This window comes from Carassius auratus, chromosome 28 (genome assembly GCF_003368295.1).
Source record: "Carassius auratus strain Wakin chromosome 28, ASM336829v1, whole genome shotgun sequence".
Classification (NCBI taxonomy): domain Eukaryota; kingdom Metazoa; phylum Chordata; class Actinopteri; order Cypriniformes; family Cyprinidae; genus Carassius; species Carassius auratus.
This window is the reverse complement of record NC_039270.1, coordinates 21,595,584-21,618,138: the sequence shown is the minus strand read 5'-3', so window position 1 is coordinate 21,618,138 and position 22,555 is coordinate 21,595,584. Positions and strand designations below refer to the sequence as shown.

The following is a 22,555-nucleotide window of genomic DNA, read 5'->3' as shown; positions in this document are numbered from 1 at the left end:
CTTAGGTCTGCCGCGTCCCGTCTAGAAGCCACACATGGAGGTTCCAGAGATCTGGGCGCGGGTGCCAAATGGTGCCAAGCCCCTGTGAGAGAAGGTCTCTCCTCAGGGGGATGCGCCAGGGAGGGGCTGTCACGAGGAGCATGAGTTCCGAAAACCAGGTCCGGGTGGGCCAGTAAGGCGCAACCAACAGGACCTGTTCCTCGTCCTCCCTGACCTTGCACAGTGTCTGTGCGAGCAGGCTCACTGGGGGAAACGCATACTTGCGTAAAGCCCGAGGCCAGCTGTGTGCCAGTGCATCTGTGCCCAGGGGGGCCTGGGACAGGGAATAGTACAGCTGGCAGTGGGAGGACTCGTGGGAAGCAAACAGGTCTACCTGGGCTTCCCCGAATCGACTCCAGATCAGCTGGACCGTCTGGGGATGGAGTCGCCATTCCCCGGGGAAAGTGAGCTGTCGTGAGAGCACGTTGGCTGCACAATTGAGCTCCCCCGGGATGTGGACAGCGCGCAGCGACTTGAGCCACGTCTGACTCCAGAGGAGGAGATGACGGGCGAGTTGAGACATGCGACGTGATCGTAAACCGCCTTGTCGGTTGATGTACGAAACAGCCGCAGTGTTGTCCGTGCGGACCAACACGTGCTTGTCCAGCACTAGCGGACGAAACCGTCGCAAAGCTAGATGCACTGCCAGCAACTCCAGGCAGTTGATGTGCCACAGCAGTCGAGGTCCTGTCCAGGACCCTGAAGCTGCCTGCCCGTTGCATGTCGCGCCCCAGCCCGAGTTGGAGGCATCTGTTGTGACAACAACGTGCCGGGACACTTGTTCTAAGGGCACGCCGGCCCGTAGAAAAGCAAGGTCCGACCAAGGACTGAATAGGCGGCGACACATCAGTGTGATGGTGACACGATGTGTACCGCGGCGCCATGCCCATCTCGGGACTCGGGAGTGTAACTAGTGCTGAAGTGGTCTCATATGAAGCAACCCGAGCGGCGTGACTGCGGCTGCGGATGCCATATGCCCCAGGAGCCTCTGAAAGTGTTTCAGCGGTACCACTGTCCTGCCTCTGAAGGAACTCAGGCAGTTCAGCACTGAGTGGGCACGCTCGCTGGTGAGACGTGCCGTCATACTCACCGAGTCTAACTCCATACCGAGATAAGAGATTCTCTGCACAGGGGAGAGCTTGCTCTTCTCCCGGTTGACCTGAAGCCCCAACTGACTGAGGTGCCGAAGCACGAAGTCCCTGTGATCGCACAACTCTTCTCGGGACCGGGCCATAATGAGCCAGTCGTCGAGATAGTTGTGGATCCTGATGCCCACTTCCCAAAGTGGGGCAAGGGCGCCCTCCAAGACCTTCGTGAAGACACGGGGGGACAGGGAGAGCCCGAAGGGGAGGACCTTGTACTGCCATGCCTGACCCTCGAAAGCAAAGCGCAGGAACGGTCTGTGAAGAGGGAGGATAGAGACATGAAAGTACGCGTCTTTCAGGTCGATCGCTGCAAACCAGTCCTGGGGCTGGGCGCATTTGATAATGCGTTTCTGCGTCAACATCCTGAACGGGAGCTTGTGTAGGGCCCGATTCAAGACTCGCAGATCCAGGATAGGTCGAAGGCCACCGCTTTTCTTGGGCACGATGAAGTAAGGGCTGTAAAACCCCGTCCTCATCTCGGCTGGAGGGACCGGCTCGATTGCATCCTTCGCCAGGAGGACAGCAATCTTCTCGCGCAAGACAGGGGCGTCCTGGACTGCCACCGAAGTCTCGAGCACGCCATTGAACTTGGGGGGTCGCCGGGCGAACTGAATCGCATTGCCGAGTCGAACCGTCCGGATGAGCCAGCGTGACAGGTTGGGCAGCGCAAGCCACGCTCCCAGATACCGTACAAGTGGCACCGAAGGGACAGTCGACATACCCGCAGTGGTGCAGCGATGGGAGTCGTGCCGGAAGGCCCAGAAGGCACTGCGTCCTGGGTCATCGCAACCACACTCCCCGTGTTCCCGGAGGAACTGGCCAGAGACGCGTGGAGAGGCGTTGCGTCTCCGAACCGCGACCTCTTGGCCGCTGGCGAAAGGGGGCGTCGTGGGTGAGAATGAGGAAGCTGTGCGTCGCTCATTGTCAGCCCACGAGCCTTGCAACTCGGAGGAAGGAGAAATTGCTCTTCCAATGAAAATGTGGGTGCCACTGGCCGTTCGACCAGCGGCGGAACAGAACCAGAAGATTCTCCACCCGGCCCTCCTCCGGGGGAGGGAGTGGCGCTCTCTCCACCATCTCCTGAAGAGCAGTTCTCCGCATCTCCGAGTTGCCCGTGTCAGGGCCGCTTAGTCGACTTCCTCGAGGACTTTGCAGCCGGGAGTGACACGGGGGGCGCCGCTCTCCTGCGCGGGGCTCGACGCGCCGGCCTCGAAGAACTCTCAGCACGGGGCGGAGCTGGTGTGGAGGACGCAGGGGGGCGCCCTCGGCGACGAGCAGGCTGAGGCACTGCCTGCGACGGAATGGTGGCAACCGGAGGATCACGTCGTGGCAAGATGTGCTGTATGGCCTCAGTCTGCTGTTGTTCTGTCAGGAACTACTGGGCACAGCCCCTGACAGCGTCGCCACACAGGACAGCCTGGGACATGGGAGCATCGAGAAAATGCACTTTGTCAATGTCTCTCATACAGACCAGGCTGAACCTGAAACGGCACTACTGGACCACCAGAGTGGACATCGCTTACCCGAGGGACTGCGTTGTGACTTCCGTCACCCAGAAGGGGGAGGTCAGTCGCCATGCGCAGCTCCTGCATCAACCTCGGGTTGGTCCTACCCTCGTGCATTTGTTAAAGCCTTGGCTTGTTGGGTTTGCAGGATAGCCATGACATGCAAAGCAGAGACAGCTTGGCCTGCAGCACTGTAAGCCTTGGTAGCGAGCGCGGCCGACAGCTTACAGGCCTTGGGTGAGGGGCGCGGACTATCCCTCCCAGTGGCGGCGTTTTGCGGACACAAGTGCACAGCAATCGCACTCTCCTGCTGGGGAATGTCAACACACCCCTAGCTGCCTCGCCATCGAGGGTAGTGAGGACGGGAGGAACGAAATGAGCTGCTTCCGGCCGTAAAAGGGGCCATCCACGACTACATCACTTCCCCATGCACATCCGGGAAGAAAGGAACCAGAGTAAAACGCGGTTGTGAGTCGCGCTCCACACCGAGAACCAATCAAACAGCCATGAGCACTCAGGGCTGGGCGGTGCATTCACCTCCATCCTGATGCTCACAGCTGCCCGGGCAAGCACGGCTGTCAACTCTGGGTCCAATTCGGCAGTGGCGACAACACCCGAGGGGGGCATCCCCGCCGAATCTTCATCCACAGAGGTCGATAACCCATCCCCCGATGCTGCAATCGACATCTGATCTCCGGCGGCAAACTGAATGACCCGTTGGGACTGCCATAAGACAGCCCAGCAAAATCACCCAGCAGCTGCACAGGACAAACACTGCGGAAGGGGTAAGAGGTCCGTGGGGCGTGGCCCGGCGGAGAAGCTCTCACTGTCACCTTCAAATCTCCCAGAGCACTAGCCGGCGGTCCTCTGCTCGAGACAGAGAAACCAGAACGGGTAGTGACAGAGGGGTCTGCTCCCTTCCCTTTAAGAAAGGGGAGACGCGATCACAGCGTTGCCATGGTCACACACGCAGTGCGTGCATGAACCATCCACGAACGCGCCTTCAGCGTGCTGAATGCCCAGACACGGAAGAGAGCGAACGTGGCCGTTGACAGAGAACAGGAAACGACCGCATCCAGAAGGACGCGGACGAAACGGCGTCTTGAAAAAGACGCGAATCGTCCGCGATTTGCTCTTTTAGGAAATCTGCTCTCTTAGTTGAAGCGCCCAGGGGAATCGCTGAAAGGGACACCGCTGTTTGCGCCGTACCGCCAACCAGAACAGCTTCCCGACACAGCAGATGAATGGCTTTGTGGAGTATAACAGCTTTCATACAACCACTCTGCTCCGAAGCAAAAATCTAATGAGTGGATGCACCTGTCGCCCTATTTATACCCGCTGGCACGGGGAGTGGCTCAGGTGTGTTAATCCACTTGCCAATTTCATTGGCGTTTTCTCTTAAAATCAGAGATGATTGGCCTCCCAAGTGAGACCCCATTTGTCGGTCGACATAACTCGTAGTGACCGACAGATAGGGAACTGATTTATTTCTATAATATGTGCTTCTGTAAGTTGTAATCTGTCATTGTCATATTTTTTACATTTTATTAAAACAGGTTCAACTTTTTCAGGAAAATCATATTTAACACTAAGTCCAGACTCATGTTTTCCTATTATTCATAATGATTGATTAAGTGCAATGTGTCCAATTCTATGGCGAGATATTATGCTGTCTTCCTTTCTATTCCCGAAAATTATCCTCTCATTTCCAACTGTTCTTTGAATATTATATAAATGTCGTCCTTTATTCTCACCACCCCATTTAATTTGCCACATATCTTTTTGTTTATCTAATTAGCCCTTTTATTTCTAATTTACTCATTTGAGCATTAAACTCTATGACTACGTTTACAAGCTGTTAAAATTCGGGTTATGGTCGGGTTAAGGCCACTATTTGGGTTTCTGAAACATTCGGGATAACCCGTTTACATGCGTGAGCAGAGAGAGTTACTCCTGTATACATGGAATGTGTAATCAGTCGCCAATATCCCGATGTAAACGGCGACGCACGGTTAGCATCTGGAAGTAAGACGCAATATGCGTCATTTCCGATTCTTCTTCCTGTATCCAAAGACTCAAAAGACCAAGATTCCTTGCGAATAGAACATGCGCAGAACACACATATTGATGGGGATATGCCGAAACACGTTTACAAGACCAAATATTCGGGTTAGAAAAGGGGTACCCCAGGTATAATATCCCAATTTTTGAGCATATCCGGGTTTTTGCCGGTGTTTACATGGCCGTGCGCGACCGGGTTATTGCTAATATCCCGGTTTTGAACGGGTTATTGGCTGCATGTTTTTAGGTTTTTAATCTGATCCACTACTTCATTACCTTCTATTCCTATATGTGCAGGTATCCAAAATAAATGTTTTGTTTTTGTTTGTATTCTGAACAAACTCTGTAAAATGACTGACGAAATGTCTTGTCTAGTTGAAGATTTGCCACTCTTTAAACTTGATAGTGTACTGAAAATGAGTCTGAACATATGAAGGTATATTAATGTCTTCAACGCACTGAAGAGCCAAAAATATGGCAATCATTTCTGTAGTATAAACTGACAGATGATTAGATGTTCTTTGTGCTATTCTATACCTTTTTGCTTTTCTATAGGCTACCCTTGGAACATATATTGCTGCTGCTGCTGCAGTGTCATGTTTCAGGATCTTTTTTTAGATCCCTCTGTGTATATGAGTCAGGGGCGGACTGGCCATCTGGAGCACCGGGACTTTTCCCGATGGGCCGCTGGCCAATGTGGGTCGGCCCACCCGCTACACAAATATATATATTTTTTTAAATGACGGAAATCATAACATTACATCTCTTTTCTACGCAAATGAATGAGTGAGTAGATCACGCTGCCTCGGCCGATAAGGAGTGTGTTTTGTTTGCATGAGTGTTTTTTGCCCTCCCTCCCTGTTTAGTTTGGTCTACTCCAATGCGTATCATAAAACGCCCCATTTCACGTCGTCTGATTTACAGAGAGAGAGAGAGAAATTTATATGAAACAGCGATTATCAGAGCAGCAGGCATAGACGTCAACCCATATAGGGGACAGACAGTTGTTTTTTTCGTTGTTTTTGTTTTCCGTTTTATATATATAAATACAGAATCTGAATTAAAATGTGTTTGATTTAAGCCTACATTTCAAAATTTTGTGTCATAAAATTATATTGCGCATACAGCTCAACTAACGCGATCTTTATAAAGGTGTTTAAACAACAATACAGGGAGTGCAGAATTATTAGGCAAGTTGTATTTTTGAGGAATAATTTTATTATTGAACAACAACCATGTTCTCAATGATTCCAAAAACTCTTTAATATCAAAGCTGAATATTTTTGGAAGTAGTTTTTAGTTTGTTTTTAGTTGTAGCTATTTTAGGAGGATATCTGTGTGTGCAGGTGACTATTACTGTGCATAATTATTAGGCAACTTAACAAAAAACAAATATATACCCATTTCAATTATTTATTTTCAGCAGTGAAACCAATATAACATCTCAACATTCACAAATATACATTTCTGACATTCAAAAACAAAACAAAAACAAATCAGTGACCAATATAGCCACCTTTCTTTGCAAGGACACTCAAAAGCCTGCCATCCATGGATTCTGTCAGTGTTTTGATCTGTTCACCATCAACATTGCGTGCAGCAGCAACCACAGCCTCCCAGACACTGTTCAGAGAGGTGTACTGTTTTCCCTCCTTGTAAATCTCACATTTCATGATGGACCACAGGTTCTCTATGGGGTTCAGATCAGGTGAACAAGGAGGCCAAGTCATTAGTTTTTCTTCTTTTAGACCCTTTCTTGCCAGCCACGCTGTGGAGTACTTTGGCGCGTGTGATGGAGCATTGTCCTGCATGAAAATCATGTTTTTCTTGAAGGATGCAGACTTCTTCCTGTACCACTGCTTGAAGAAGGTGTCTTCCAGAAACTGGCAGTAGGACTGGGAGTTGAGCTTCACTCCATCCTCAACCCGAAAAGGCCCCACAAGCTCATCTTTGATGATAGCAGCCCAAACCAGTACTCCACCTCCACCTTGCTGGCGTCTGAGTCGGACTGGAGCTCTCTGCCCTTTACCGCTCCAGCCACGGGCCCAACAAGACTCACTCTCATTTCATCAGTCCATAAAACCTTAGAAAAATCAGTCTTGAGATATTTCTTTGCCCAGTCTTGACGTTTCAGCATGTGTGTCTTGTTCAGTGGTGGTCGTTTTTCAGCCTTTCTTACCTTGGCCATGTCTCTGAGTATTGTACACCTTGTGCTTTTGGGCACTCCAGTGATGTTGCAGCTCTGAAATATGGCAAAACTGGTGGCAAGTGGCATCTTGGCAGCTGTACGCTTGACTTTTCTCAGTTCACGGGCAGTTATTTTGCGCCTTGGTTTTCCACACGCTTCTTGCAACCCTGTTGGCTATTTTGAATGAAACGCTTGATTGTTCGATGATCACGCTTCAGAAGCTTGGCAATTTTAATAGTGCTGCATCCCTCTGCAAGATATCTCACTATTTTTGACTTTTCGGAGCCTGTCAAGTCCTTCTTTTGACCCATTTTGCCAAAGGAAAGGAAGTTGCCTAATAATTATGCACACCTGATATAGGGTGTTGATGTCATTAAACCACACCCCTTCTCATTACTGAGATGCACATCACCTAATATGCTTAATTGGTTGTAGGCTTTCGAGCCTATACAGCTTGGAGTAAGACAACATGCATAAAGAGGATGATGTGGTCAAAATACTCATTTGCCTAATAATTCTGCACACAGTGTACACTTCCACTTGCATGTATTAGACAATCGGAATATCAGATATTTCATGCCATAGCTAACACATTTGTGAATATTCTGAATAAAAAAGGAAAAATGACATAAAAGCAGATCATCATTCATTCGGGAAACACAGCTGCAGGTATGTTGCGTTTCATGCATAATGGGGAATCTTTGGGGATTTTGCGCTCTTCTTCGGTCAGAACCACGGAGAGCGATTGCGGTTAGGTCTATGCACCGAAACTTTTAACAATGCTACAAAATATTTAAAGAGCATCAAGCTATTACTGTATTATGTTTACGCACAGATAATATAACAGTAGGCTATATTAGTCAATATTAGTCAAAAAGTCAGTGATTGGATAACGGTTTTTATTTATTTATTTATTTATTTGTTTTATTTAACATTTTTAATTTAAGGCCCAGCCTCAATTGGTCTGGCCCATCCAAAACTGGAATCTTGGCGCCGTGCCTGGGCCACACTGAGCCGTGCTTAACGCCCACAGACGTGAAGTCCCCCCCCCCCACCCCCCACACACACACAACATAGTTCCCAGGTCCCTGGCAACAGGCCACTGTATTGAGAATGAGAAGTCACGTGCCGATTTGGGTTGATTTGGGAGGGGTCTGAGCCTGTCGTCCCTGATGGAAGGATACGCTATCTGTTGCCAGGGGCAATGCCTTCAGAACTTCACAGAGGCGCGACTAAACATTTCAGAGCGCTTTCATTTTTGCGCATTTATTTTGTCGGCGGAACAGATCGAGACGGATCTACGAATATGAGAAAGAAAAGGAAGAAAGTAAAGCAATGCAAAAACATAAGGCGAAAGAAAGTGGACCTTACAGGAACAAGCTCACATCAAGCGCAAAACAGCGGTGTTTGGAGAAGCTCCCAGGCAGCTCCCTGCAGCGGCACAGAGACCTGAACCATATACCTCAGTGCACACATATGGACATTGGGAATTATATTGTTTACAATGTAAGTCAATTTGCATTCACGCTGTTAATGGCTTAATCTAACCCGGACATTTACATCTCGCAATCACACATTTAACTACCCTAGCTAACCCAGAACTGGTTTGTCCACTTTGCAGCCCCCAACAAAAAAAACCTGGCACAGTATGTGTCATTGGGTTAAAATCAAATTATAACTAAACATACACAGCTTTAGCATACATCAAAACATGTTGGAAACGTTCGTATACATTGAACATCTCGTTACAATCTAGTGTTCAGTCGCAGTTAATTCTAAATGCAATGTAATTACAATACGCTAAAACGCATGTGAATTAACTTACTTTGGCCAGTACACCACTGTTTTCATCACCTGCTGTAAATGGACCCAGCCACAGCAGAAAGCCTCATAACTTTCCAAACACTTGTGGCTTTAAACTATTGCATTGTGTAGTAACTTAAACCAAAAACAATATAATTCCCAATGTCCATGTGTGCATGGAGGTAAATGGTCCAGGTCTCTGTGCCGCTTGAGAGCTTCTCCAAATACCGCTGTTTTGCGCTTGGTGTAACCTAAAAAACGGTATTTCATTGTTCCTATGTTTTCCATATGTATCGTGAGAGGTACTGGAGCAGTTTTTAACGCAGCAGTAACTTCCAGGCATGGTAAAACAGTGCAGAATTGCGAGAACCTCCTCTTAACAACACATTTAAAAAATCCTGTTTCGCCGCCGGTATCATTCGTTGTCGCTTTCATTCTGTTGTACTGCGGAGCTTCTGTCACGAAAACAAATTCCTCGTATGTGTAAACATATCTGTCAATAAAGCTCATTCTGATTAGGATTCCAACATGGCGGAGACCGTGATATCGAGGGAGGGGCTTTGTGCTATGACGACAACTTCTCATTCTCAATACGTTCACTTAAAACATAACCGACTGTGTTTACAAGAATACTCGAAGAGACAATTGTTTTGAGATAATTGTGTGTGTATGTGTTCATTCAGAAGTTACGATACGCGAAAGATGAAGTAATACTTTGTACACGCATTGTCTGAAATGCTGCTCTCAGCTGTGAACAAGTGCGCGCAAGCTCCGAACGCGCGCGAATTGTTTAAAACAAGTGCAAACGATCAACTACAATCCATTTCACTCCTTCAAGCGAATTAACAACTCGAATCAAGTTAAAATTGTTACATCACTATTCAAGATAGCCGTCGGTCAGAGCGGTGACATATTTTGTAGCCTGCCTTTTTACGATTTTACGTGCCCTGCATCTCAGATCTATTTAGTTTGTGAACCATTGGTTTCAACACTGGTTTCGTTCAACAAAATAAATGATTATTTTAAAAGATTAACTCAAAAGAATCATCTGTTCACGAATCGGATCATGAACTTCTAATACCAAGTCAAAGATTATCTATTATTGAACATCTCGAATAAATAAAGACTCCAAGTTCATCTGTAAAGCACATAAAGCTATCGTTTGACTTTATAAACTTATATTTCATGCACGATTCGTGTGGATCTGTTAACTGCATGCAAAGTGTGAGTTCTAGGAGAAGGTTTGTGTCGTGATGAGCATGTACAGCTGCTGCACGCAGGTTTGTTTGTTTAAACGGAGGATCAGTTGCCCTATTGGTTAAAATCCCCAAACTGTATACTTAAATATTAAATTAATAAATGACATCAAAACAGGGGCGGATGCATTATGATGTGGTGGGCTGCTGTGGGCCAGAAAGACCAGGGCCACTTTTTGGTCCCAGTCCACCCCTGGCCAAAGCTGATTTCACAACATTGTTACTACACAGATGCACCAATGCTGCGAGATCCAGTAAGAAGCATCTGTATTATGCACATAAATCTCTGTTATTAACAGCACTTATAAACGTCAGAAACCAGGTCCCGGTTACCCAAAACGTTCTTATCGCTAAGTAGTTCTTTACATATTCCTTAACCTCTCTCTTAAACTTATGGCACGATTCCCGACACGTTCGTACGCTAAGTATATCTTCTGTAAGTCACACTTTCGTAAGGTTGGTCTGGACCATTTGTAAGCTCTCTCTTAGTGTTGTTTGAGCTCAAGACGCTACTGTACAGCAGTCTTTAGAAATCAACGCAGCGCAGTACAAGTCATGCTGACAATGTTGTGGCTCAACAATGATTTTATGTTATGGACATTTTAAGACTCATAATAAAATATGTTCGCAATGGATACAGGCCTATTTATGAAGTTGACTTTATGTTGTATCAGAACTTATATGGTGGTAATTAGCCTAGGCTATTTCGTAATGTAATTAAAGCGTTTAAATTGGCAATCACTTTTGATAATTAAAATCTGGCGAACAATTTGGGTCTAAATGGCTAAGATCTCTAAATGGGTAAGCATGGTGGTGTCCAGTAAGCGACCAACTGTGGCAACGATCCAACGTGTCCTTGTATTGAATCAAAGACGGCGCCGGCCACGGAGCAGTTTAGTCAATGTCAGTTTTTATATTCGGCAAAACTTAAGCCCTTTTGACATATATATTAAAATACATTAAAAAATATATTTAAAAAATTGCCTACCAAGAAAACTCATTATGGAGCTGCCCTAGGCTACTTTCTCAGACCTGCGCTTGCCAGGCTAACCCCTCTTTCACCCCTATTTCACACCGCGAGCGTGAGCGCACAACTACATCGTCACTGCAGCAGCAGACTCTCGCGAGTATTCACACTGGAAGCGTATAAGTACAGCATCACAGCATGGGCTGCAAATCGTGTTCGCAGGCCCGTCGCGACAAGGCAGGCAAACCAAGCAATTGCTTGGGGCCCCGAGCTGGCCTGGGGCCCCAAGACAACGACTGGTTAAGAATAAAATGCAACAACACTGTTTGAGCGCCTCTTTGATTGTCAATGCAGTAACGTGCAATGACACTGTTATCGGGATCCCCCTCAAGGGGGCCCCTCTCAGTAGTCGCGAACAGCAGTCAGCCAACACGTGATATCTGCTACCGGCAAAATACAAAACCTCCTCGGCAGTCACTAAGCGGAATTATGCTACATGAAGCCAGAAGAGAAAGGAAGAGGAGGATAAGAAAAAAAAAAAAAAAAAAAAAAAAACAAGATAGTGGTAAGTGATAAATTACACTGGATATAATAGCTCTACAAATTGTCAGTCTTGTACAAATGGTGTAATTTTGCAGCAGGTAGGCTAGTGAAAAATATGTTTATGTTAGCTAACGTTACCTGCCTGAGGGCAAATGTTGCTTGTAACGAACAGTTAGTGCAGTTTTTTTTTCGAAAGGAAGGAATATGGTTAACACTGTAACATGTTTTTTAAGGGATGAGGAAGACGCAGAACAGAAATCGCGTACTGCAAGGAGTCAGCAGTGTTTTGATTTGAGGGCGAGGGCAAATGTAAACAGAACGTTGTGGCGTGTGTCGATTTTGAATGAATTAATTAAAAATAGGTCATTGCACTTACATCAAATCACGATATGTACTAATATCTGTAAATATTAAGCCGGAAAAGTCTATTTAAATGTGAATCCTGCATGTTCTGCTCGTCTCTTTTAATGAATGGAGCAGAATCGCGACTTCCTTTACACTGAAGCGCACGTGACGCTCGCGGTAATTTCAGCATCTGCTGTCTCACTAAAGACGTGAACACATGAACAACATCTCCAGAACTGCTCTGACAGTCACTTCATGAGCATTTGAGCGTTTGATTTGAATAAATGGTACGTCAACCCGTCAAAATAAAAGTCCTGTTTTAGACAAGTATTTGCCAGAGATGTATTACTATTGTTCAGCAGAACATAGACTACTGCTAAAAAAAATCTCTCTTTTTTTTAGGTTTAATCACACAAAATTTCTTCCATGTTTTATTTTTAATAGTAAATCCCCTTTGTTTACCAAAAAGTTAAGTTTGCTTTATTTTCAATAATTTAAATATAAATTAAATTAATGTTTTGTGTTTAATGTTTAATGTGCATTTTAGAAAATGCTCTATTTAAAACCCCAACGGAATGGCACTTAAATGCACTTAATTCATCTGTCAACTTTATTGTCATTTGTTCACAGTACAATATATAATTATAGCTGATACCCTGCACAGCCCAGAGTTTAAACTGACAAGTGTGTGCTGTAATATTATTGCAAATCACTATTGAATTCCCACCAAACTATTTTTTCAAGCAGTATTTGCACTGTAAACCTTTTTTATTAATATAAAGTGTGGGTGAACTTAAACTGTATGTCTATGCTGTGGTTCCTGTAGGCTTTGCGTGCGTGCAGGGGTCTGGGGGCCAGTGTTGAGTACTCGAGACTCGGACTCGGTCTTGGACTCGGTCTCGAGACCGTATTTTAATGGTCTCGGTCTTGTCATGGACTCGTGTGCATTTTGACTCGGTATTGACTCGGACTCGAACATATCAGGAATTGGACTTATGCCCGAGTCCACTCGAGTCCCAATCAAAATATTTCATGATTATTACTGTATGTTAAAACCCTCTGGAGTCGTTTAACCCAGGATACGCGTTATGAGTCATTTTCTCCTGATAACCCCGAAAAGAACTTAAATTACACTTTCAGTTTTAATCGTACAGATAAGAGCAATACATCAATCGTATCTGTAAAGGGTCTTTTTTTTGGATACAGACATAATAACAACAAAACTTTGTGCACTTCTTCATTTACAAACACGTCATTAAAATGAACTGTAACTCAGTGAATACTCAACGAAAAGACATGAGAGAGATATCTATAGAAAGCTTGACATGTCTGCTTTTAAACTAAAAAGTGCCACCGAAAACAAGTATTCTGTGATAAAGTAATCCATATGAAAACAACGCGATGTCTGTTTTTCACGTCTCCCTTCACAACCCATTATATCTAATGTGACCACGCCCCCGCGCTGAACGCGCTAGTCAGATTCAAACTGAAGCGCGCGTTTTGAATACGCACACACAGAAGAAAAAGCAGAGACTGTTCTTAATGTTCTTTTATTTTACTGTTTGCTTCGCGATGAGAGGAATAAGACATAATTCACCCCGAAAAGATGTGATGTGGTTGAGGATTTGAGATTTGGATTTCCTCCGAAAAAAAAGAATGAAGCACTTTATTCAGCAGAGATCATAAACATGAGTAAGTCTCTTTTTATTTATTTATTTATTATACTTGTACTAGTTTTCAAATAACGTGTAAACATTTTACTAGTTAGACTTTTTCCAAATACTTTTTCCAAACAAAATTCCTGACTAAATGTATAATCAAGTGAAAAAGTATGAAGTTTCAATAACAATACACAATACTATACCATTCAAAAGCTTGATGTAAATAATATAAATGTAACAAATAAATGTAACTGTAACAAATGTAACACAATGCTGTTCTTTCAATTTATCCCCCCTAAAAAACCCGAAAAATTATTCTCAGCTCTTTTCAACATTAATAATAATAATAATGATAATAATGATAATAATAATAATGAATGTTTTTTGTAGAAAATATATGATTTTTAAAATAATTTCTTAAGGATTGTGTGACTGGAGTAGTGATGCAAAAAATAGTTTGAAAGTCAGCTTTGTTTCCCTAATAAACTGTTTAACTGCTCCCCCAAGTGGATATTAAATTATGTTGTGAGATAATTAAATATATTCTAAATAAACTACAAACATAAAATTATATAGATTTATTTTGTCCTCACATTCTTTCTTGTAACTCCTCCCTTTCAGTGACACAAGCTGACTGAACGGCTCATTATGCAGCTCATTATGCAGCTCATTATGCAGCTCATTATGCAGCTCATTATGCGGGCCTTTGTCTTTTCAGGTGTAAATCACAATGATATTCATGGTAGTTGATGCCTACTCGCATATGACTTTTACCAACAAAAAGTGTCTTAGAAAATTTAAATAAATATATTGTTTTCTGTGAGTGAGTAAACAAGATGATTTTCACATAATTTAGAAAGAATAATTCTAGGCTACAAGCTCCAGTTCTCAACAGTCCCAGGAACCAATGTTATGTGTGTGTTTTTTTTTTTTTGCCTTATTCAAGTGATTTAACATTTTTAGTTTTTCACTAAGCACGCATAATATTTTTTTTCTCAAAAATACAATCATGTACATACATGCATTTCACATATTATTATAGCCCAGTTTGTGCTGATTACAGTGATATTAGAATTTAGCCAATTAGATATTTATAAGAAACTGAAAAAAGCACAAATGTCAGGGCATGACAAAACTTCTCCAGGCCCCAAAAATAGCCTTAGACTCCAGAGGGTTAATGTTTCTTTAAATTGATGTATGATTGACACATCCAATGACTGGTGATTTTCTTGTGATGTGAGACCATAGACTGTATAAAAACATGGACGTAGTGTCCGTGACGTCACCCATAGACTCCTGAAGTGTGTTTTTGAAGCCTAAAGTGTGTAGAGCGGGCCGTGTTATGTGAAAACGAGCACTTAATACTGACAAGTAACAATTCATTATTCTAATAAAATTACCTTTACACCACATACTATGTTGCCCTTTTACCCTTTATTGTTTCCCCAAAACATTTTACATATTCTTGAAGATTTCTTTAGGTCTTGTCTCAGACCCAATCTCTCTGGTCTCGGTCTTGACTCAGACTCGATCCTTTCTGAACTCGGTCTTGACTCAGACTCGATCCTTTCTGAACTCGGTCTTGACTCGGACTCGACCCTTTCTGAACTCGGTCTTGACTCGGACTCGGACTCGATCTGGACTCGCACTCGAATGAGCTGGTCTCGACTACAACACTGCTGGGGGCCTCTATGTCCATTTTGCTTGGGGCCCCCAAATTCCTTCAAACGGCCCTGCGTGTTCGGCAGACAGTATAACCATTTCAAACAATGGGTATAATTCTTTCAACATTTGTTTTTATAATAATACACCATACTTTCACCCAAAACGATTAATTAAAAAGTTTAAATGGGTAGGCTAAATACATATTTGTTATACTTACTTTTATTTTCTGGCATAATTGTTAAAACACTAGAAATTGTCATTGTTGTTAAAACTCTTGACATGCTAATTCTGTGAGCACGTTTTGTGTTAAATCACATTTATTTTTTCCATCATAAGTGGCTTTCACTTTAATTGAGCGTGAGCAGCACAGCAAAAATAGACCGGACGCCGAAACCCCCGCTGCACTGCTTGACGCTCACGCGCTGCTCCTGGTCCCGGTGTGAATGCACTCATTGATTAACATGGACGCCGAAAAAAATACGCGCTGCTCGCGCGCCTCTCATGCTAGCGGTGTGAAACAGGGGTAAGGGAAACTTCGGGGAACACACTTAGGAACATAAACAACTTTGGTAAGATGTTTATGGGGAACCGGGCCCAGAAGCGTAATGCTGACTGAAACCATGGTTTTGTGGTAGTAGTTGAATGCATTACATCCTTCATTTACGGGTTTGTACAACCTTTTGAGAGAAAATTCTCTCAATGACTTTCAGTGACTTTTAAGTATTTCACACAACTATTTCCAGAACTTTAAAGCTCTAAAATGATCCAGTTTGAATGTTATTTTAATGGGATGAACAAAATATACTTTGTGGTAAACAAACACTTATGTAAAATAAAAAAATGACATCATATCACAATTATATCAGTAGAAAGCAGCAGAGAAGCACTTATTGACTTAATACTCATTAAGTTCTACTTTTTCTCTATATTTTGAAAGCACAAAATCACTATAAAATATAAAATCATTAAAAACAGATATTGTTAGAATTTTACACTTTTTAAAAATGTAATAAAAGTCAAACATTTTTCTTTAATCAGACATAATCACTGAAGTTCGTCAGTTCCGTATGCTAGAAAAATAATGGTACATTTAATAAGAGTGGTATATATAGGCCTATACATTTTCTGTCTATCAATAGTAGATGTAAAAGTAAATTTTGTATGCATCTTAACTCAGGTATACTGCTTTGCTATCAAATGCAACCCGATCTCACGGCAATTCGTAAATTTTTCACAAGGTGGCTTATTCGTACGAATTCGTACGACCACACTCGTACAAATTCATACGATTGTTGCCAAATCGTACGTATTTTAGGAGTTGCACAATTCGTATGAATTTGTATGAATGACCTACACCTAACCCCTCCCCTAAACCTAACCGTTAGACAAATCGTATAAAATCGTACGAGTGAGGTCGTACAAATTCGTACGAATAAGCCACCTCGTAAAATACGTAGCCTACGAATTGGCCGTGAGATAGCGTTGTCAAATTTGTATAAACAATAAACAAACGAAAAATAAGCAAAAAATAAACATGAAATATTATTAGTAACTGCACTTATTAATGCAAAACATTTTTTTTTTCTTGGGATTAAAAGATCTTTATTTTGAATACACCCACACATCATCCCCTGCCCACACATCTGCTCCTGGCGCATCATCTGTAGAACTTGATGGCGCTGGTGCAACTGCTCTTAAATGATTTGAGTCTGGAGCCCTGCTTGGATCGTTTGTGATTCTGATTGTAATCTTTATTGCATTGTCTTGAGCCTTCACTTTGCCAATTATAAGCTATATTGTTAGTAGCTGGATAGCCCACAGTCATTATGCTTCACCATATCGCCCTCTACTGGATGTAGAATGCTCTGCAGTACATTTTGTCATTTCAGAATGTAAAGTTCTACTACTGTAGTTATTTTGCTTAAAGTAACTCAAAAGTAATACAGGAGTCATGTAACACATTACAATTCTGAGACAGTAATATTGTATAGTAAGGAATTACTTTTGTATTACAGTAACAAGTAATCTATATAATGTATTACAGTTTGGAAGTAACTTGCACAATACTGCATGTACTACGCTGAGACTTGTCATAGCACTTGATTTTGATTGCTTTCTATTGTCTTCATTTGTAATTTGCTTTGGATAAACGCATCTTCTAAATAACTAAATGTAATTGCAATGTAAATGTCATTCTGACTGCACTCATTCACTGCAGAGGATCGGTTGGTGAGCAAGTGATAGAAAGTTACATTTTTCCAAATCTGTTCTGATGAAGAAAAAGTGTCCCAAGGGTGAGTAAGTTTTTAGCAAATTTTTAAATTTTTAGTAAATCATTTTTCTGTTTGTTTAATCAAAAGCTCTTGTGGTGTAAGATAAGGGAATGAGTGTGTTTATTTTGTAGCCGATGTGTAATAAGTTCAGCTACAAAGGTATGCAATATTTTAAACATGTATTACATGTTAGATCAATTGTTGGTCATTGCACATGGTTTTGAAAGCCTCCATACTAAAAAAACAAACAAAACAAAAAACAGCGCAGACATGGACATGTGAATGTGGTCTGGATGTGGTATTTGTGAAGACAATGTCAGCAGTTGTGTAGGCATCGGTGAGTCAGAAAAACAAACAGGATGTTTCTGTAAGTCTTCTGAGCATTGTAAATGCAACAGTTCCCACATTTATCTTGTCATCCAAATTAAAAGGTGCATCCAAAAATACAAAAAGACATACAAGTTCTGTTTTTAGATGAGCTACTGTTATTTTATTATATTTTTTAAAGCTATCATATTTTCTATTAGATAAATGGTAGGGCATTTATTAATACATTAAATTAGATTAACATAACACAGATACACAAATAACCTGTATGTATTTGTGTGTTATATAGCTTACAGAACAACATAAGCTTACAAAACAACATATATATTTGTTAATTTAATATATACATTGGTGGAAATTCTTTATAAATACGTGGACTGATTTGTGCTTTTGTGAGGCACATACTATACAGAGGCATGAGTGGTTTTCTGAAATGCGGAGACAAAGTCCCCTCTGTGTGTTTTTAGTGCAATGTAACAGATTCATGTTCTATTTCCATCTGATGTTTACAGTTTCTGGGTTAAATGCATATAAGGAAACAATTTTTTATCTCATAACAAGCAACCAATACGAAGATACATATTGATATTATTAACTATACTATTAATAGCCACTTCATTTTATCAAGTTTAGGTTTGTGTGTTTAATATTTTTACATTGTGTCAAACATAAATGCAAAGCACAGTAACGAGCATCTTTGTACAAACTTGTTAGTTATTATGTTTTATATTATTAGTATCACCACTTCTTTCTGGATTAATTTGATGAATTATTGTGATAATGTGCTTAACTAAACTGAGTCTCTAGAATAAAATCAGACTCTCTCAAGATCACTCACTAAAGTCACTTACGTTCAGTTGGGCTCAAGGGAGTTTACTTTCCTCTGAACCTTTATCTGTACAAAGTCTGCGTCTGTCACAGACACTTGTGACTCATATTTCCATTACATCTGTCGGGTTATGTGGGTTCTGTGTGTGTGTGTGTGTTTGTGAAAAAAGGCTGTCCAGTACTAAATGAATCTGCATTTGTATACCCTTCATGTGATTCAGTTTTGTTTATTTAGTTTCTTTTGAAATTTTATAACCTGCATTTCAATACGGTTACATCATCTAATAACTTATAAATATTTTATCATCTTATAAATATAAACAAATGTATATTGAACATTCTAAAATAGGCTATTTGAAGATGTGATATAAGATTTTGTGATTAGTAAAAAGTTTTAAAAAGTTTATAAAAGTTTAGAACATGTATCACTAGCTTGTAAAAAAGTTAATGTTTTCATTCGCCACTTTCACTTACATTTTACTATGTTTACAAATTCTCTCTGAGCAATTTACTCACATCCGAGCAACATTTTAATTGGTATTTTTATCCTGTAAATAAATCAATAAATATATGAGTGAACATGATTGATACAATCAGAAAATACCATATTAATACAACAGAAAACGCACAGAGCTGTAGTGTAGTGTTGTTGTAAAGTTGGTGTTTTTCTAGTGTACAAAAGATCATCTGCCGCCACCTGCTGATAAATGATGCTACAGACACTTTCGAATTTGATTCAGTTACATTATGTTCCAAAGAAGTAGGTAAAACAAACAAATAAATAAATAATTAAACCGGAAGAAGTTTATTTTACCCTTTATTTCTTCTAGATGTCACCCTCTTAGCAACGGAAAAACTGTTGATAAATTCTGTAGCTGAAAAACACTGTCTTTTACAACATGATGCATTGTTGCAGGTCAGCCCTCAAATCTGGCCCAGATCCACTTTCATGCAGAGTTTAGCTCTAACACTAATCAAACAGACCTGTGCATGTTAATCAATGTCTTCAGGATCAATAGAAAATCACAGTAGGTGAGTTTGATCAGGGCTGGAGCTAAACTCTGCAGCGCATTGGTCCTCCACGAGAGGATTTGAGGATCCCTGTTGTAGATTAAACCAGTGGTTTCCTCCCAACACTTCACATTTAGCATTTTTGGGAGCCTCTACTAATAAGTTGATGACCTGAATCAGGTGTGTTTATTAAGGTGACACTGAAAACTGCAGTGTTGGGGTGCCTCAAGTACCAAGGTTGGGAACCACTGGATTAATGTGTCAGTTCACCCAAAAATTAAAATGTTGTCATTAATCACTTATCCTCATGTCGTTCCGAACCTGTAAATGCTTAGTTTGTCTTCAGAACACAATTTAAGATATTTTAGATGAAAACCTGGACTGGCTTGAGACTGTCCCATAGAGTGCCAAATAAATAACAGTGTCAAGGTCCAGAAAAGGCATGAAAGTTGTCGTCAGAATACTCCATCTGCTATCAGACGTGCAATCTGGGTTATATGAAGCGAAGGGAACGCTTTTTCAAAGGAATTATTGAATAAAGTCGTTATTTTTGTTTTCTTCACTTACAAAAAAAATATATCTAAAGAATTTGCATACTAAAAGATATTTTTTAGAGGTTGAAAAAGACTGGAAAAAACAGGACATTACATAAAAAGGTCAAGAAACTTCCATTGGACCACTTGGTTTGACACCAAAATATTTTATTAATTCAGTACTGTATATCTATTGTTTCTAAATCTAAATCAGGTTCAATTAATCATATTAGGTCTCCAAAGATATTATAGAGAAAATACAAGATGTATATGTTTGTGAACTGCATCATGGTTTGTCTCTGCTGTAGCTCTGCTGGATTCAGTGCAGCAGGATGAAGGAGAGCAGAGAACAGCAGAGGAACAGGAAGCTCTGAGAGACGCTCTGAACACCGTTACCCTCAGAGACGCTCTGAGCACCATTACACAGATTCCCTGAACAACATGAGATGACCTCCACATTGCTAACCGTTGAATGACAGATTTCTTTAGAGATACAGCCTTTTACAACCAATGGCTGGCCTCGGGAGTTCTCTGATGAAAAGACAGAAAACAAAGGTTAATTCAGGCTAAGCTAGCAATTGGTATCATCTGTATCAAATGTTTAAAATTATGATGAGACAAAAATAATGACTTGAAAGTTCTTTTTCCTCCAGATTCTTAGGTGTTACTGTAAAGCAGCCGTCTTCACTTCCTGAACAGCTCAATATGTTTGAGCAGCTCTTCTCATCACAATAGTAACATTTCTTTCCATTACGAACCATAGTTCTGGGATCTACGGGAGGAAATTGTTTTTATTTTTTTTGTACAAAATATAATGGAATAAATCTAATGAAATAGCTATTTTCAATCATAACTGCCAAGCTGCACCCGACGTTTAATTTCCTGATGAAGTAAAATAAGTGTTGACTTATAGAGAAGATATTCATTTGCATAGTAAAGTGCAATACCTGGAGCATATTGGATGTTACACAGGTCTGTGTCACAGCATTTTATGACATTCCTTAGAAAGCCAACATTTTGGGAACCACTACGACAGTCAGCAGAACAGCCTTTAACCCTTGACATAGTAGTAATGCCCTCTAAAAATATCAATGATACAGGAAAGACCAAATTATTTTACTTTTTTTGATGGACAGTTTATTTAATAAATATTTTAAAGAAGCAGTCAGAGTAAAAAAAAAAAAAAAAAGAAAATCTTTTTTTTTTCATTACAAAGATTTTTTTTAATACTAATTGAATTGTTAGCATAACAACCTGAAAGATAAACAAAATCAATAATATATCAATTCTATGAGAAGTTAAATTTCCACTGTTATAATAGCATCTTCATCAGTTATAAAAGTACAATTCAAAACATCCTAAATGGACTTACCAACTTGCTGTACTACTGTGGCACTCATGCACTTATATTTCGTGGGGCATGTGTTAACCTCTTGATCTGAACAAGAAACATCCATAGGACCATTGCGTCTGCTGCACTCATAACAGCTGAGAGAGTGTCCTTTAGTAATAAGAGAGGGAGACAGTGAAAGAGAAACATTGATTATCTATTTATAAATAAATATCAGTCAGTCAAGCTATATGTCTTTTTACCTGCAGGGAAAAGAACGAACAGAAGAAAAACTGAGATCTGTAGATCCATTTTTGATCAGAAGGTGAATGAGATAACTTGCCTGGTGGATCGCCCATTTTATATCTTATCAGAAGGGGAGGGACTTTATGGGAAAAGTAAAAAAAAAATAATGTTAATAACCTTGAAATGAAATAGTCTAGCTTATTCAGTTTGTTATGAATAATGACAAAAAAAATTATCATATCAAATAACATTCTTCCTGTAACATTTTGCAATATATATTTTATTTTAAATTACACCCCAGTTTAACAAATTAATAAAATGTAATCAATGTATTTTACAACTTAATAAAGGCTGTACAAAAATAAATTTGATGATTTTTTTTTTCCTGAACAGGTAGTTCTGTACAATAAGAAAGTCACAGGTGTGAAGCTTCAGTTCAAAACCAACTATTAAAAAAAAGTGAAAAAATTGAAAGATGCAATAGCTGCAAAGGGAGGATCAGCTTCCTTTAAACACTTGTGGTTCTGAATTCATTTACAAAGTAAGTGTTCACCCGAAGCATACGAGTGTTCAGGTGTTCACATGCTTTTGGCCATAATGTGTTATTTTAAACTGACACATATAAATGGCAGTATTATAATTATTTTGTAGTAGCTTCAGAGAGGATAAAGGCATGCATTAAAAAATTTACCAAAATAACAAAATCACCTTGATCACCTTCAGCAAAAGTTAAAATCCTTAACAAGTTATTTGTCTGAACATATGTATGATAATTTCAGGCATTCTCATTAGCTACACAAACCAGAAACATGTTAGATCAAGTGACGTC

At 41.0% G+C, this 22,555-nt stretch overlaps 1 protein-coding gene across 1 annotated transcript; it reads right to left on the bottom strand.

The window, feature by feature from the left end:
* Positions 1–20,339: 20,339 nt before the first annotated feature.
* Positions 20,340–21,824, bottom strand: LOC113047661 (urokinase plasminogen activator surface receptor-like). The gene is made up of 5 exons (XM_026209005.1): positions 21,744–21,824; positions 21,523–21,651; positions 21,098–21,229; positions 20,782–20,922; positions 20,340–20,681 (listed from the first exon to the last, which is right to left on the bottom strand). The coding sequence occupies exons 1-5, from the start codon at positions 21,790–21,792 to the stop codon at positions 20,470–20,472; spliced, it is 663 nt and encodes a 220-aa protein (XP_026064790.1). The 5' UTR covers positions 21,793–21,824; the 3' UTR covers positions 20,340–20,469.
* Between the last annotated feature and the right edge of the window lie 731 nt (positions 21,825–22,555).